Source organism: Pristiophorus japonicus, chromosome 2 (assembly GCF_044704955.1).
Source record: "Pristiophorus japonicus isolate sPriJap1 chromosome 2, sPriJap1.hap1, whole genome shotgun sequence".
Taxonomy (NCBI): Eukaryota; Metazoa; Chordata; class Chondrichthyes; family Pristiophoridae; genus Pristiophorus; species Pristiophorus japonicus.
The window spans coordinates 108397176-108411398 of NC_091978.1; the positions used below are offsets into that span (position 1 = coordinate 108397176).

At 48.4% G+C, this 14223-nt stretch overlaps 1 protein-coding gene across 1 annotated transcript in view; it reads right to left on the reverse strand.

Moving 5' to 3' along the window:
* Positions 1–13766, reverse strand: part of LOC139228876 (embigin-like) — a 48981-nt gene extending 35215 nt beyond the window's left edge. Inside the window, exon 1 of the mRNA XM_070860354.1 lies at positions 13691–13766. Coding sequence (XP_070716455.1) covers positions 13691–13766 — 76 coding nt within the window. The remainder of the gene's footprint in view (positions 1–13690) is intronic.
* Positions 13767–14223: the final 457 nt, after the last annotated feature.

Consider the following 14223-nt stretch of genomic DNA (forward strand, 5'->3'; position numbering starts at 1 on the left):
AGGGGTCACAGTCTAAGGATAAGGGGTAAGCCATTTAGGACCGAGATGAGGAGAAACCTCTTCACCCAGAGAGTGGTGAACCTGTGGAATTCTCTACCACAGAAAGTTGTTGAGGCCAATTCACTAAATATATTCAAAAAGGAGTTAGATGTAATCTTTACAACTTGGGGGATCAAGGGATATGGCAGAAAGCAGGAATGGGGTACTGAAGTTGCATGTTCAGCCATGAACTCATTGAATGGCGGTACAGGCTCGAAGGGCCGAATGGCCTACTCCTGCACCTATTTTCTATGTTCTATGTTTCTAATACATGTTCACAGTTACCAATGCACCTAGGGAGGCGCCACTAAGTTTATGGTCCTGGCCCTCCAAACCCTGGTCCAGGATACATGTCGACTATGCAGGCCCATTCTTGGGAAAAATGATCTTAGTGGTAGTAGATGCGTACTCAAAATGGATTGAATGTGTGATAATGTCGGCATGCATGTCCGCTGCCACCATTGAAAGCCTACGGGCCATGTTTGCCATGCACGGCCTGCCTGATGTCCTTGTAAGTGACAATGGGCCGTGCTTTACCAGTGCCGAGTTCAAGGAGTTCATGAACCGCAATGGGATCAAACATGTCACAGCTGCCCCTTTTAAACCAGCGTCCAACGGTCAGGCAGAACGAGCAGTTCAAACAATCAAGCACAGCTTGAAAGGTTTAACTGAAGGCTCACTGCAGACTCGCCTAACCCGAGTCCTGCTTAGTTACCGCACAAGACCGCACTCACTCACTGGGGTCCTTCCCGCTGAACTGCTCGTGAAAAGGGCACTTAAGACAAGGCTCTCGTTTGTCCACCCTGATCTACACGAACAGGTAGAGAGCAGGCGGCTTCAACAGAAGACATATGATGATCATGCAAATGTGTCACGCGAAATTGAGATAAATGAGTCTGAATTTGTGTTGAAATATGGACAAGGTCCCAAGTGGCTTCCTGGCACTGTTTTGGCCAAAGAGGGGAGTCGGGTGTTTATGATCAAACTCTCAAATGGAAACCTTCAGGAAACACTTGGACCAAACCAAACTCAGAGTTACGGACTATCCAGAACAACCCACAATAGACTCTACCTTTTTCGACCCTCCAACACACACACAAGTGGCAACCAACCCAGCGGTTGACCATGAAGCAGAACCCATCACCTGCTGCAGCCCAGCAGGACTCACCACCCCCAGCAGCCCAGCAAGGCCAGCTGCGCAGCATCCCAACGAGAGCCCAGCAAACGACTCACCAAAACCAGCATTTGCACCGAGACGATCAACCAGGGAAAGGAAGGCCCCAGATCGACTCACATTGTAAATAGTTACACTATTGACTTTGGCGGGCTGGGGGGTGGCGGGGGGAGTGTTGTTCTGTACTTAAACCTGTAAATACCATGTCTAACCACTAGAGGGCTTTTCCCCTGGAGTTCCAAGGGATCCCACAATCCCTTGGGAGCACCTGTATATAAGGAGGCCTCACAGGCTGGAGAGGCACTCTGAGATGTGTAATAAAGGACTACAGTCACACCTTACTTTGAGCTTGCAGTATCTAGTCTGACTCTTTGTTCATTCCTAATCCTTCTTCTCACATCCCACTTCCCACAATCTCTTATCACTTTCAAGTTGTTGATGCTGTTTTCATGCACATCTTGCTGTCCCCACCCACCTGCCCCGCCCCACTCCCCAAACCATAACCCAACTCTTGTACTATTTTGCTTTCAGATAATCATCCACAGCATATTGCTAGGTGCAATGGCAAACGTGCCAGAGAGTCACTTGACAATGTCAAGCAGCATGGAGGAGTCTGCCTCCAACATTACACAGGGTAATGCGCAGAGTTTGGAGCCCAGGATTTCCATGCTGAAAATGATGGAAGACTCCCGAAGAGACCGTGTCGACCCAGACATGATGGTACGTGTGACGGGCGATGTCGCGGCTGTGATTAAGCACAGGCAGAAGCGACACACCATCTTCGTGCTGCAGCGGAAGTGCAAACTTCTCATGAAGTCTCCGATTGATGCCAGCAAAGCTCAGACCAATGTCATGGTGGCAAACATGGCCCTCAGGCTTTCAATGGTGGTGGTGGCGGTGCTTCCCGACATTATTTCACATTCAATCCATTTTGAAAAAGCATCCACCACCACCAAGTACATTTTACAGAGAAACAGGCCCACATAGTCAATATGGATCCTCGACCATGGTCTGGAAGGCCAGGACTACAAACTTAGTGGTGCCTCTCTGGGAGCATTGCTCAACTAAGCACACACACGGCATTGCTGTACACAGGACTGTAATTCAGAGTCGATACCGGGCCACCACATGTGAGATCTGGCTATCGCTTTCATCATTACTATACCCAGGTATGTGCTGTGGAGATCCGAGATGAACATCTCCCTGCCATTTTTGGGGAGCACTACGCGGTTACCCCACAACAGGCAGTCTGCCTGAATGGACAGCTCATCCTTTCGGTGCTGGAACGGCTTGATTAGCTCTTGCATTTCAAACGGGGATGCTGGCCCACCTCCCATGCAGCACACAGTTTTTTACTAGGGACAGCAGAGGATCTTGGCTGGTCCAAGTCCTAATCTGGCAGGCCATGACAGGTGATTTATCATTTTCAAATGCTTCCATGACCATCAACAAGTCTGCGGGCTGCGCCACCATCAACAAGTTTGCAGGCTGCGCTATTTCCACCCCCGTGGTAGGCAATGGTAGCCGACTGAGAGCATCTGCACAGTTCTCGGTGCCTGGCCTGTGGTGAATGGTATAGTTATACGCTGATAGCGTGAGTGCCCACCTTTGTATGCGGGCTGAGGCATTAGTATTTATCCCCTTGTTTTCAGCGAACAGGGATATGAGGGGCTTGTGATCGGTTTCCAGCTCAAATTTGAGGCCAAACAGGTACTGATGCATTTTCTTCACCTAGAACACACACGCTAATGCCTTTTTCTCAATCATGCTGTAGGCCCTCTCGTCCTTAGACAAGCTCCTGAAGGCATAGGCAACAGGTTACAACTTCCCCGCAACGTTAGCTTGTTATAATACACACCCGACTCCGTACGACGACGCATCACATGCTAGCACAAGTATTTTGCACAGGTTATACAATACAAGCAGCTTGTTGGAGCATAAAATGTTTCTGGCTTTCTCAAAAGCAATTACTTGTTTTTTTCCCCATGCCCATTATGCAATAACACTGGTAGAGGCTCTAAGAGGGTGCTTAACCCCGGTAGGATGTTACGAAAATAGTTGAGGAGTCCCAGGAACGACTGCAGCTTCGTGACATTCGGGCGCGTTCCTGATAGCCTTTGACTTGCCGTCTGTGGGCCGAATGTCGTCCGCCGCGATCTTTCGCCCCAAAAACTCCACTTCTATTGCCACGAAGACGCATTTCGACCTCTTCAGCCGCAACCCTACGCGATCCAGTCGCTGGAGGACTTCCTCCAGGTTTTGTAGGTGCTCGACGGTGTCCCAACCCGTGACCAGTATGTCGTTTCGAAAAACCACCGTGCATGGTACCGACTTGAGTAGGCTCTCCATGTTTCTCTGGAAGATGGCTGCAGCCGACCGAATTCCAAACGGGCATCTGTTGTAGATGAAGAGTCCCTTGTGCGTGTTGATGCAGGTGAGGCCCTTCGAAGACTCCTCAAGCTCCTGCGTCATGTAGGCCGAAATCAGGTCGAGCTTGGTGAACATAGAAACATAGAAAATAGATGCAGGAGTAGGCCATTCGGCCCTTCGAGCCTGCACCGCCATTCAATGAGTTCATGGCTGAACATGCAACTTCAGTACCCCATTCCTGCTTTCTCGCCATACCCCTTGATCCCCCTAGTACTAAGGACTACATCGTACTCCTTTTTGAATATATTTAGTGAATTGGTCTCAACAACTTACTGTGGTAGAGAATTCACCACTCTCTGGGAGAAGAAGTTTCTCCTCATCTCGGTCCTAAATGGCTTACCCCTTATCCTTAGACTGTGACCCCTGGTTCTGGACTTCCCCAACATTGGGAACATTCTTCCTGCATCTAACCTGTCGAAACCCGTCAGAGTTTTTAACGTTTCTATGAGATCCCCTCTCATTCTTCTGAACTCCAGTGAATACAAGCCCAGTTGATCCAGTCTTTCTTGATATGTCAGTCCCACCATCCCAGGAATCAGTCTGGTGAACATTCGCTGCACTCCCTCAATAGCAAGGACATCCTTCCTCAAATTAGGAGACCAAAACTGTACATAATACTCCAGGTGTGGCCTAACCAAGGCCCTGTACAACTGTAGTAACACTTGAGCCCCTGTACTCAAATCCCCTCGCTATGAAGGCCAACATGCCATTTGCTTTCTTAACCGCCTGCTGTACCTGCATGCCAACCTTCAATGACTGATGTACCATGACACTCAGGTCTCGTTGCACCTCCCCTTTTCCTAATCTATCACCATTCAGAAAACAGTCTGTCTCTCTGGCCGCAGGTTTCCACATGATTTGCTCCTGATTTTTAGGAGCAACTGATGGAGAACGGAGTATCTTAGAAATCGGAATTCTCCACATTTAAGTTTTCTGCAGTTCTAGTCAGGTTGAACAGTTTCACTTTTGAACAGAATTTTTTTTTCAAAAGGGGGCGTGTCCGGCCACTGACGCCCGATTTGAAAGTTTCCACAGTGAAAACGTACTCCAAACTAACTTAGAATGGAGCAAGTGAAGATTTTTGTAGGCTTGAAAAAACCTTGTCTACACTTTAAAAAATCAGGCGCAGGTTACAAATTAGGCGTCCGGAACGAGGCGGGGGGGGAGGGGGGAAGGAAAGTCATTACATTCTACAATAAATTCTTAGTTATACTTATACAAATATTATACAAATAATTCCAACCTGAATAAAAATTTATAAGCAAAGAAAAGACTAAATAAACCATGTTCCTACCTGTGTGAAAGTGCTTCAGACATGCCTTTCAGGCAGGAAGAAGGCTGCAGGAAGCCTCACAAGTTGAGGCAGCCGTTCCCGACGGCAGGGGCGGGGAGGCAGTGAGGGCCCGACCGATGGCAGGGGGGAGGCAGTGAGGGCCCGACCCGACGGCAGCAGCCGTTCCCGACGGCAGGGGCGGGGAGGTGGTGAGGGCCCGACCGACGGCAGCGGGGGGGAGGCAGTGAGAACGCTGCAGGAAGCCTCAGAAGTTGAGGCAACCATTCCCGACGGCAGGTGCGGGGAGGCCCCCCTGCCGTCGGTCGGGCCCGTCAGGGAACGGCTGCCTCAACTTCTGAGGCTTCCTGCAGCCTTCTCACTGCTGCAAGAAGCCTCAGTGCTGATCATGGTTTTGATCAGGGCAATGTGGTTTTATTAAAAAATGATAAAAAAATGAACAGCTGCAAAGAACGACAAAAATGGCCGAGTGCCAATGTTTCCTTCACACTGTGCGTGCGCGAACGCTCCAACGCGTACGCACAGGGTTGCCGACATGAAAAAAACTAATTTAAATGGTACCCGCCCCCTCCTACTTACAGAATCGGCGCGAGTGGTAGGCTCCGCCCCCTGGGCGCCGCGCCAAGCTGACATCGAGCTGCAAAGCGCTCGAGAATAGCGCGTTTTTTTTCAGGCGTCGTTTTCGGCGCGAAAAACGGGCGCCCAGCTCGGAGTGGCGCCTGTTTTGCCGCATGTCGAAACTTGGGGCCTCTGTTTCCACAACCAAAGTGGATAACCTCACATTTATCCACATTATACTTCATCTGCCATGCATTTGCCCACTCACCTCACCTATTCAAGTCACTCTGCAGCCTCATAGCATCCTCCTCGCAGCTCACACTGCCACCCAACTTAGTGTCATCCGCAAATTTGGAGATACTGCATTTAATCCCCTCGTCCAAATCATTAATGTACAGTGTAAACAGCTGGGGCCCCAGCACAGAACCTTGCGGTACCCCACTAGTCACTGCCTGCCATTCTGAAAAGTACCCATTTACTCCTACTCTTTGCTTCCTGTCTGACAACCAGTTCTCAATCCACATCAGCACATTATCCCCAATCCCATGTGCTTTAACTTTGCACATTAATCTCTTGTGTGGGACCTTGTCGAAAGCTTTCTGAAAGTCCAAATATACCACATCAACTGGTTCTCCCTTGTCCACTCTACTGGAAACATCCTCAAAAAATTCCAGAAGATTTGTCAAGCATGATTTCCCTTTCACAAATCCATGATGACTTGGACCTATCATGTCACCTCTTTCCAAATGCGCTACTATGACATCCTTAATAATTGATTCCATCATTTTACCCACTACCAATGTCAGGCTGACAGGTCTATAATTCCCTGTTTTCTCTCCCTCCTTTTTTAAAAAGTGGGGTTATATTAGCTACCCTCCACTCCATAGGAACTGATCCAGAGTCTATGGAATGTTGGAAAATGACTGTCAATGTATCCGCTATTTCCAAGGCCACCTCCTTAAGTACTCTGGGATGCAGACCATCAGGCCCTGGGGATTTATCGGCCTCCAGTCCCATCAATTTCCCCAACACAATTTCCCGACGAATAAGGATTTCCCTCAGTTCCTGCTTCTTACTAGACCCTCTGACTCCCTTTATATCCGGAAGGTTGTTTGTGTCCTCCTTAGTGAATACCGAACCAAAGTACTTGTTCAATTGGTCTGCCATTTCTTTGTTCCCAGTTATCACTTCCCCTGATTCTGACTGCAGGGGACCTACGTTTGTCTTTACTAACCTTTTTCTCTTTACATATCTATAGAAGCTATTGCAGTCCGTTTTATTGTTCCCTGAAGCTTCCTCTCGTACTCTATTTTCCTTGCCCTAATCAAACCCTTTGTCCTCCTCTGCCGAGTTCTAAATTTCTCCCAGTCCCCGGGTTCACTGCTATTTCTGGCCAATTTGTATGCCACTTCCTTGGCTTTAATACTATCCCTGATTTCCCTTGATAGTCACGGTTGAGCAACCTTCCTTTTTTTATTTTTACGCCAGACAGGGATGTACAATTGTTGTAGTTCATCCATGCGGTCTCTAAATGTCTGCCATTGCCCATCCACAGTCAACCCCTTAAGCATCATTCGCCAATCTATCCTAGCCAATTCACACCTCATATCTTCAAAGTTACCCTTCTTTAAGTTCTGGACCATGGTCTCTGAATTAACTGTTTCATTCTCCATCCTAATGTAGAATTCCACCATATTATGGTCACTCTTCCCCAAGGGGCCTCGCACAATGAGATTGCTAATTAATCCTCTCTCATTACACAACACCCAGTCTAAGATGGCCTCCCCCCTAGTTGGTTCCTCAACATATTGGTCTAGAAAACCATCCCTTATGCACTCCAGGAAATCCTCCTCCACCGTATTGCTTCCAGTTTGGCTAGCCCAATCTATGTGCATATTAAAGTCACCCATGATAATCGCTGCACTTTTATTGCATGCACCCCTAATTTCCTGTTTGATAAGAACATAAGAACAATAGAATTAGGAACAAGAGTGGGCCATCTAGCCCCTTGAGCCTGCTCCGCCATTCAACAAGATCATGGCTGATCTGGCCGTGGACTCAGCTCCAGTTACCCGCTCGCTCCCCGTAACTCTTAATTCCCTTATTGGTTAAAAATCTATCTATCTGTGACTTGAATGCATTCAATGAGCTAGCCTCAACTGCTTCCTTGGGCAGAGAAATCCACAGATTCACAACACTCTGGGAGAAGAAATTCCTTCTCAACTCGGTTTTAAATTGGCTCCCCCGTATTTTGAGGCTGTGACCCCAAGTTCTAGTCTCCCCGACCAGTGGAAACAACCTCTCTGACTCTATCTTGTCTATCCCTTTCATTATTTAAAATGTTTCGATAAGATCACCCCTCATCCTTCTGAACTCCAACGAGTAAAGACCCAGTCTACTCAATCTATCATCATAAGGTAACCCCCTCATCTCTGGAATCAGCCGAGTGAATCGTCTCTGTACCCCCTCCAAAGCCAGTATATCCTTCCTTAAGTAAGGTGACCAAAACTGCACGCAGTACTCCAGGTGCAGCCTCACCAATACCCTATACAGTTGAAGCAGGACCTCCCTGCTTTTGTACTCCATCCCTCTCGCAATGAAGGCCAACATTCCATTCGCCTTCCTGATTACCTGCTGCACCTGCAAGTTAACTTTTTGGGATTCATGCATAAGGACCCCCAGGTCCCTCTGCACCTCAGCATGTTGTAATTTCTTCCCATTCAAATAATATTCCCTTTTACTGTTTTTTTTCCCAAGGTGGATGACCTCACACTTTCCGACATTGTATTCCATCTGCCAAACCTTAGCCCATTCGCTTAACCTATCTAAATCTCTTTGCAGCCTCTCTGTGTCCTCTGCACAACCCGCTTTCCCACTAATCTTAGTGTCATCTGCAAATTTTGTTGCACTACACTCTGTCCCCTCTTCCAGGTCATCTATGTATATTGTAAACAGTTGTGGTCCCAGCACCGATCCCTGTGGCACACCACTAACCACCGATTTCCAACCCGAAAACGACCCATTTATCCCGACTCTCTGCTTTCTGTTCGCCAGCCAATTCTCTATCCATGCTAATACATTTCCTCTGACTCTGCATACCTCTATCTTCTGCAGTAACCTTTTGTGTAACACCTTATCAAATGCCTTTTGGAAATCTAAATACACCACATCCATCGGTACACTTCTATCCACCATGCTCCTTATATCCTCAAAGAATTCCAGTAAATTAGTTAAACATGATTTCCCCTTCATGAATTCATGCTGCGTCTGCTTGATTGCACTATTCCTATCTAGATGTCCCGCTATTTCTTCCTTAATGATAGTTTCAAGCATTTTCCCCACTACAGATGTTAAACTAACCGGCCTATAGTTACCTGCCTTTTTTAAACAGAGGCGTTACATTAGCTGCTTTCCAATCCGCTGGTACCTCCCCAGAGTCCAGAGAATTTTGGTAGATTATAACGAATGCATCTGCTATAACTTCCGCCATCTCTTTTAATACCCTGGGATGCATTTCATCATGACCAGGGGACTTGTCTACCTTGAGTCCCACTAGCCTGTCCAGCACTACCCCCCTTGATGCCCTCCCCAACATCACTACTACTGTTTGGAGGTCTGTACACAACTCCCAGTAGCGTTTTCTGCCCCGTGGTATTCCGTAGCTCCACCCATACCAATTCCACATCTTCCAAGCTAATGTCTTTCCTTACAATTGCCTTAATTTCTTCTTTAACCAGCAACGCCACCCCGCCTCCTTTTCCTTGCCTCCTGCCAACGTCGCAAATAGGGCGTCTGCCTTAGGTAGAGGGTATTGGCCCTGTAGCGAGAAACGATTAATAGTTACTTTATAATCGCCGCAAATCCTGACCGTGCCATCACTTTTGAGTACTGGAACAATCGGGCTGGCCCACTCGCTGAATTCCACTGGGGAGATGATGTCTTCGCATTGCAGCCTATCCAGCTCGATTTCCACTCTCTCCCTCATCATGTGAGGTACCGCTCGCGCCTTGTGGTGAATGGGTCATGCCTCTGGGGCCAAGTGGATCCGCACCTTCACCCCGGAAAAGTTTCCAATGCCTGGCTCAAAAAGGGAAGGAAATTTTTTAAGAACCTGGATACATGAAGCCTCATCGACATGTGATAGCGCTCGGATGTCATCCCAGTTCCAGCGGATTTTTCCCAGCCAGCTCCTTCCAAGCAGTGTGGGGCCATCGCCCGGGACAATCCAGAGTGGCAGTTCGTGCACCGTGCCCTCGTAAGTGACCTTGACCATGGCACTGCCCAGGACAGTGATGAGCTATTTGGTGTACATTCTCAGTTTCGTGTGGATGGGGCTCAGGGCTGGTCTGAGTGCCTTGTTGCACCACAGTCTCTCAAACATCTTTTTACTCATGATGGATTGGCTCGCAGCAGTATCCAGTTCCATGGCTCCGGGTAAGCCATTCAATTTTACATTTAGCATGATAGGTGGACATTTTGTCGAAAATGTGTGCACCCTGTGTTCTTCAGCAACTGCCACCTCTCTGATGCTCGAAATTGCTTTGATCCACCATGGACCGATCTTCCTCTGCCACGTGGTGGTTAGCAGGTTTTGCAGAGCTTGCAGCTCATCTGCAAGCTTGTTGGAGGTGCCCCATTGTTCCACAGCTCTTGCAAACATACCCTTTGAAGCGGCATGAATAGGCTGAATGGAAGCCTCCACAACGCCAACAAAGTGTGAATTGCCTTGCATTCATCCTTTGTTGCGGACTCTGAGTCATCTGGGTCACCTGAGGCCTGCTGGTAATTGCAGACTCGTGGTTTCTGCCCTGTACATTTCTGCTCGCAAACACAGTTCCAGTTAATTTATGAACATTGCTAGCACTTGTGTGCTGAGAGATTTGCTTGGTGTTATCACTGGTGGACATAAACGCCTGTGCTATCGCAATGGCCTTACTGAGGGTCGGTGTCTCGACAGTCAAAAGTTTTCGTAGAATGGTCTCGTGGTCAATGCCCAGTACAAAAAAGTCTCTGCTCCAGGCAGCCATCAAACTCACAATGTCCTGCAAGTCGCCTTAGCTCGGCAACGTAGCTCGCCACTTCCTGACCTTCAAATCGCTGGCACATGTAAAACCGATACCTCACCATTGCATGCTCTCCCTCAGGTTAAGATGCACCCGAACCAGTGTACTCCTCATATGACTTATCTGTGGGTTTCACCAGAGGCAGAAGATTCTTCATAAGGCTGTAGGTCGGTGCCCCGCAGACCGTGAGGAGGACCGCTCTCCTTTTTGCAGCACTTCCTTCTCCGTCCAGCTCGTTGGCTACAAAGTACTGGTCTAGCCATTCGACATAGGCTTCCCAATCCTCACCCTCCGAGAACGTTTCCAGGATGCCCACAGTTTGCTGTATCTTTGCGTTGGATTCATATACTCATCGCCAGTTATTGTGTTCCTGACACAGATGAGATTGCACACAGGGAGGTTAAAGTAACAGTGACCTCAGTCTTTAGTAAGACACTCCAGAGTAAGGAACAGGCCTTTTGGGGCCGGTTTATATACAGTGCTACCAAGGGATGCTGGGATCCCTTGGGACTTCAGGGGATGCACTCCCTGGTGGTGGAACGTAGGAGTGCATGCTTTACAGATACACAACATCGTCGACCATGGCTTGCAGGGTGTCGCAGCAGCCCAACAATCTGTGCTCCCATAGCTAGGATTATTGAGGCGCCACCCCCAGGGAATGGCAGTATGTCAGTGGAGCAGGACCCTGCTGTCCTCTCTCAAGGTGACAGTATTCCTGTTCCCACTGCTACCACTCTGCCATTGCCCTTTCTGCTGCCTGTCAAGACAGCCAGACCAGACTGCTGCCACCCAGTGAAGGAAATCAGCCATCCTTACTCGGTCTGGTCTATATGTGACTCCAGATCCCACAGCAATGTGATCGACTCTTAACTGCCCTCTGAAATGGGCTAGCAAGTCACTCAGTTGTTGTACCAAACCTCCACGACAAAGTCAGCACTATGTGAGTTCCTTCACCACAGTATGCAACATTTCAAGAAGGTGTCTCACTCCCACCTTCTCAAGGGCAATTCGGGATGGACAATAAGTGCTGGCCTTGCCAGCGACATATACAGTTTTAAAAATGCCGAGATGGTGCTGTCTGCAGCCAGGCCTTCGAGGCCCAGAGCTGCTTGAGGTTGTCCTGCAAGGTCATCTGAGCCTCTCCCATTGAAACTCAGCAGCCTTCCTCCAGCCATGCTGCAGCTACTGGGGGATCATTTCGTAGGAGCACTAGATCGGGAAATGGCACCCGAATGACAGACACTAAGAGATTGCACAAGTGTGATTAGTTCATCTCATAAGTGTAAATATGTGTGAATTGATTTTTGATAAATTTATTAATTTTGTTTTAACTCTTTTGTGGTGGCTCTCATTTCAGATTTGTGCCCATGAGGATGCAGTGATTTTCCATGATGGAGGAATGGTATGATGGGGATGTGGTGAGCAATGGGGATCTGGGGTTTCATTCATTGGAATCGGAGTTTGATGAGGTGTTCACAGACAGCCCATCCAGGAGAGGGAGTGGCTGACTGCCTGCTCCCTCCTCGTCCTCTTCTTCTTCGTCCTCCTCCTGTTGTGTTCCACAATCCCTGCTGGCAAGGACTGCGCTTTCATGATGGTCAAGTTGTGAAGCATGCAGCAGATCAAAAATTGGGACACCCACTCCGGTGTGTACTGGAGGCTTCCTCCCGAGCAGTTAATGCAGTGGAACCATTGTCTCAGTAGCCCGATGTCTGCTCAATGATGTTTATGGTGGGAGCATGGCTCTCATTATAGGAGTGCTGGGCACGAGTGTTGCGGTTGTGGTGGGGAGTCATGGGCCAGGTGGAGAGCAGATAGCCCTGGTCGCTGAGCAGCCACCCTCATGTTTGCCGTGGTGGCTGGAAGAATGCTGACACATTGAACTGATGCAGAAGACATCATGGCTGCTGCCAAGATTGCGGGCATTGACCATCAGGAAGTACTGGGCGTGGTCGCACACCAACTGCACTTTAAATGAATGGTAGCCTTTGTGGTTACAGAAGATCTCAGGATTGTTATCAGCGCCTGCATAGCCATGTGGGTGCAGTTGATGGTGCCCAACACCATGGGGAATCCCACTAACCTGGCAAAGCCACACGCATGCTCGTTCTGCTTCTCTCTGCTTAGAGAGAAGATAACGAAATCACTTCTCACGATGGAGAGCCTCAATGATCTCCGAGATGCAATGATGGATGGTGAACTGTGGCATGTTAGCTACGTCTTCTGCTGCAGACTGGAAGGATCCACTGGTGAAGACATTGAGGGCCAAGGCATGTCGGTATGTTGAACAGTGCACTCCAAACTCGCAGATCGGGCTTCAAGTGAGCGTTGCACACTCACTGATGTCACAATCTGCGTCATCTTCATTATTTGAACCATATTGTCAGCGATGCCGACCATCCAAAAATGGCAGCGGCCGCCATCTTTTCTCCTGAACACCGCCCCCCACCACAATTTTAGGCCTCAATACCAGAGTAGAGCCCAAGACTAGGCTCAGCAGCAGCATGTCATCCCCTCCCCTTCCCCCTCTCATTACCAAACACTGCAGAGATGGTATAGAATACATCGAATGATTTTACAGTAACAGCTATCCACTCAAGCACTGCTGTTTAACAGCAGTTATCATGTACAACCCAACACAGAAATTAATAATAGCAAATATATTCTATCAACAGAAATAGGATACATATGTATAGACACACAAGAATTTCTTACAGATATTTTATCTGAGGTGCATATGCTTTCCGCCTATTGAAAAGTCTTACAAAACAGTTTAAGAACATTCCCACAGCTTCTTCCGTGTTTTATGTGAATGCCTGTGTTCAGTAGCAAGCCAGAGACTGCAGTTAGATGGTTCAGTACCATCAGAGGAGGAAGGGCAGCTGAAGGGTACATCCGAAAGCAGCACCTGCGCAGCGCAGCCATTGCCACCCACACTGAATGATCGCACTAAATCACCCCCTTCACATAAATCCACCGCAATGCAAGGTCTCCCCTAGCAGAAGGCTCCGCGGTACCAGGGCGCCCGTGAGCCGGCGACTATTCACACACCTCCAGTGACTCCAGTTTCATTCATATCGAACGAAGAGTCAATTCAAAAAGCGACAGAATATAAAACGGCTCTGGAGCGTTTACCTGATTCGACTTGGCACCGAAAGGAGACGATCAGGAAGACCGCGGAGAGAGCCTGTTTTACCAGTGGCCCAGTCATCTCGATGTCGCGGTGCTGTCCTTCCCTCTGGGGAGCTCCTCTCGCTGTCCCTGCGACCTCTTCCGTTCTATTATCTCAGATCTCTCTCTCTCTCTCTCTCCTCCCTCTCCGTCTTCTCTTTCTCCTCCAGATCCTCCTGAAGGTTAAAGCGTGCGCATCTAGCAATTCACGGTTCAAATTGAAGTCCTCAAGAGGGAAACCTTCTCTCAAACAACACAGAAACGTTACTGACACCAGTCGGACAACAGTTGTTCGGAGAAAGCGCAATTTCCAACATGCATGTTCTCGGATTGAATATTGTTGCATTCAATGTTGCACTTTCCCGAATTTCCTCAACATACTCTGTTGCAACAAGTGTCCCATCCAATCAGATTCTTACTGCTGATTGACACACCATATCCTTCGTTATAAATTGCCAATGCAGCAAGATCTGCAGACCTATAAATCTTGCAATTGT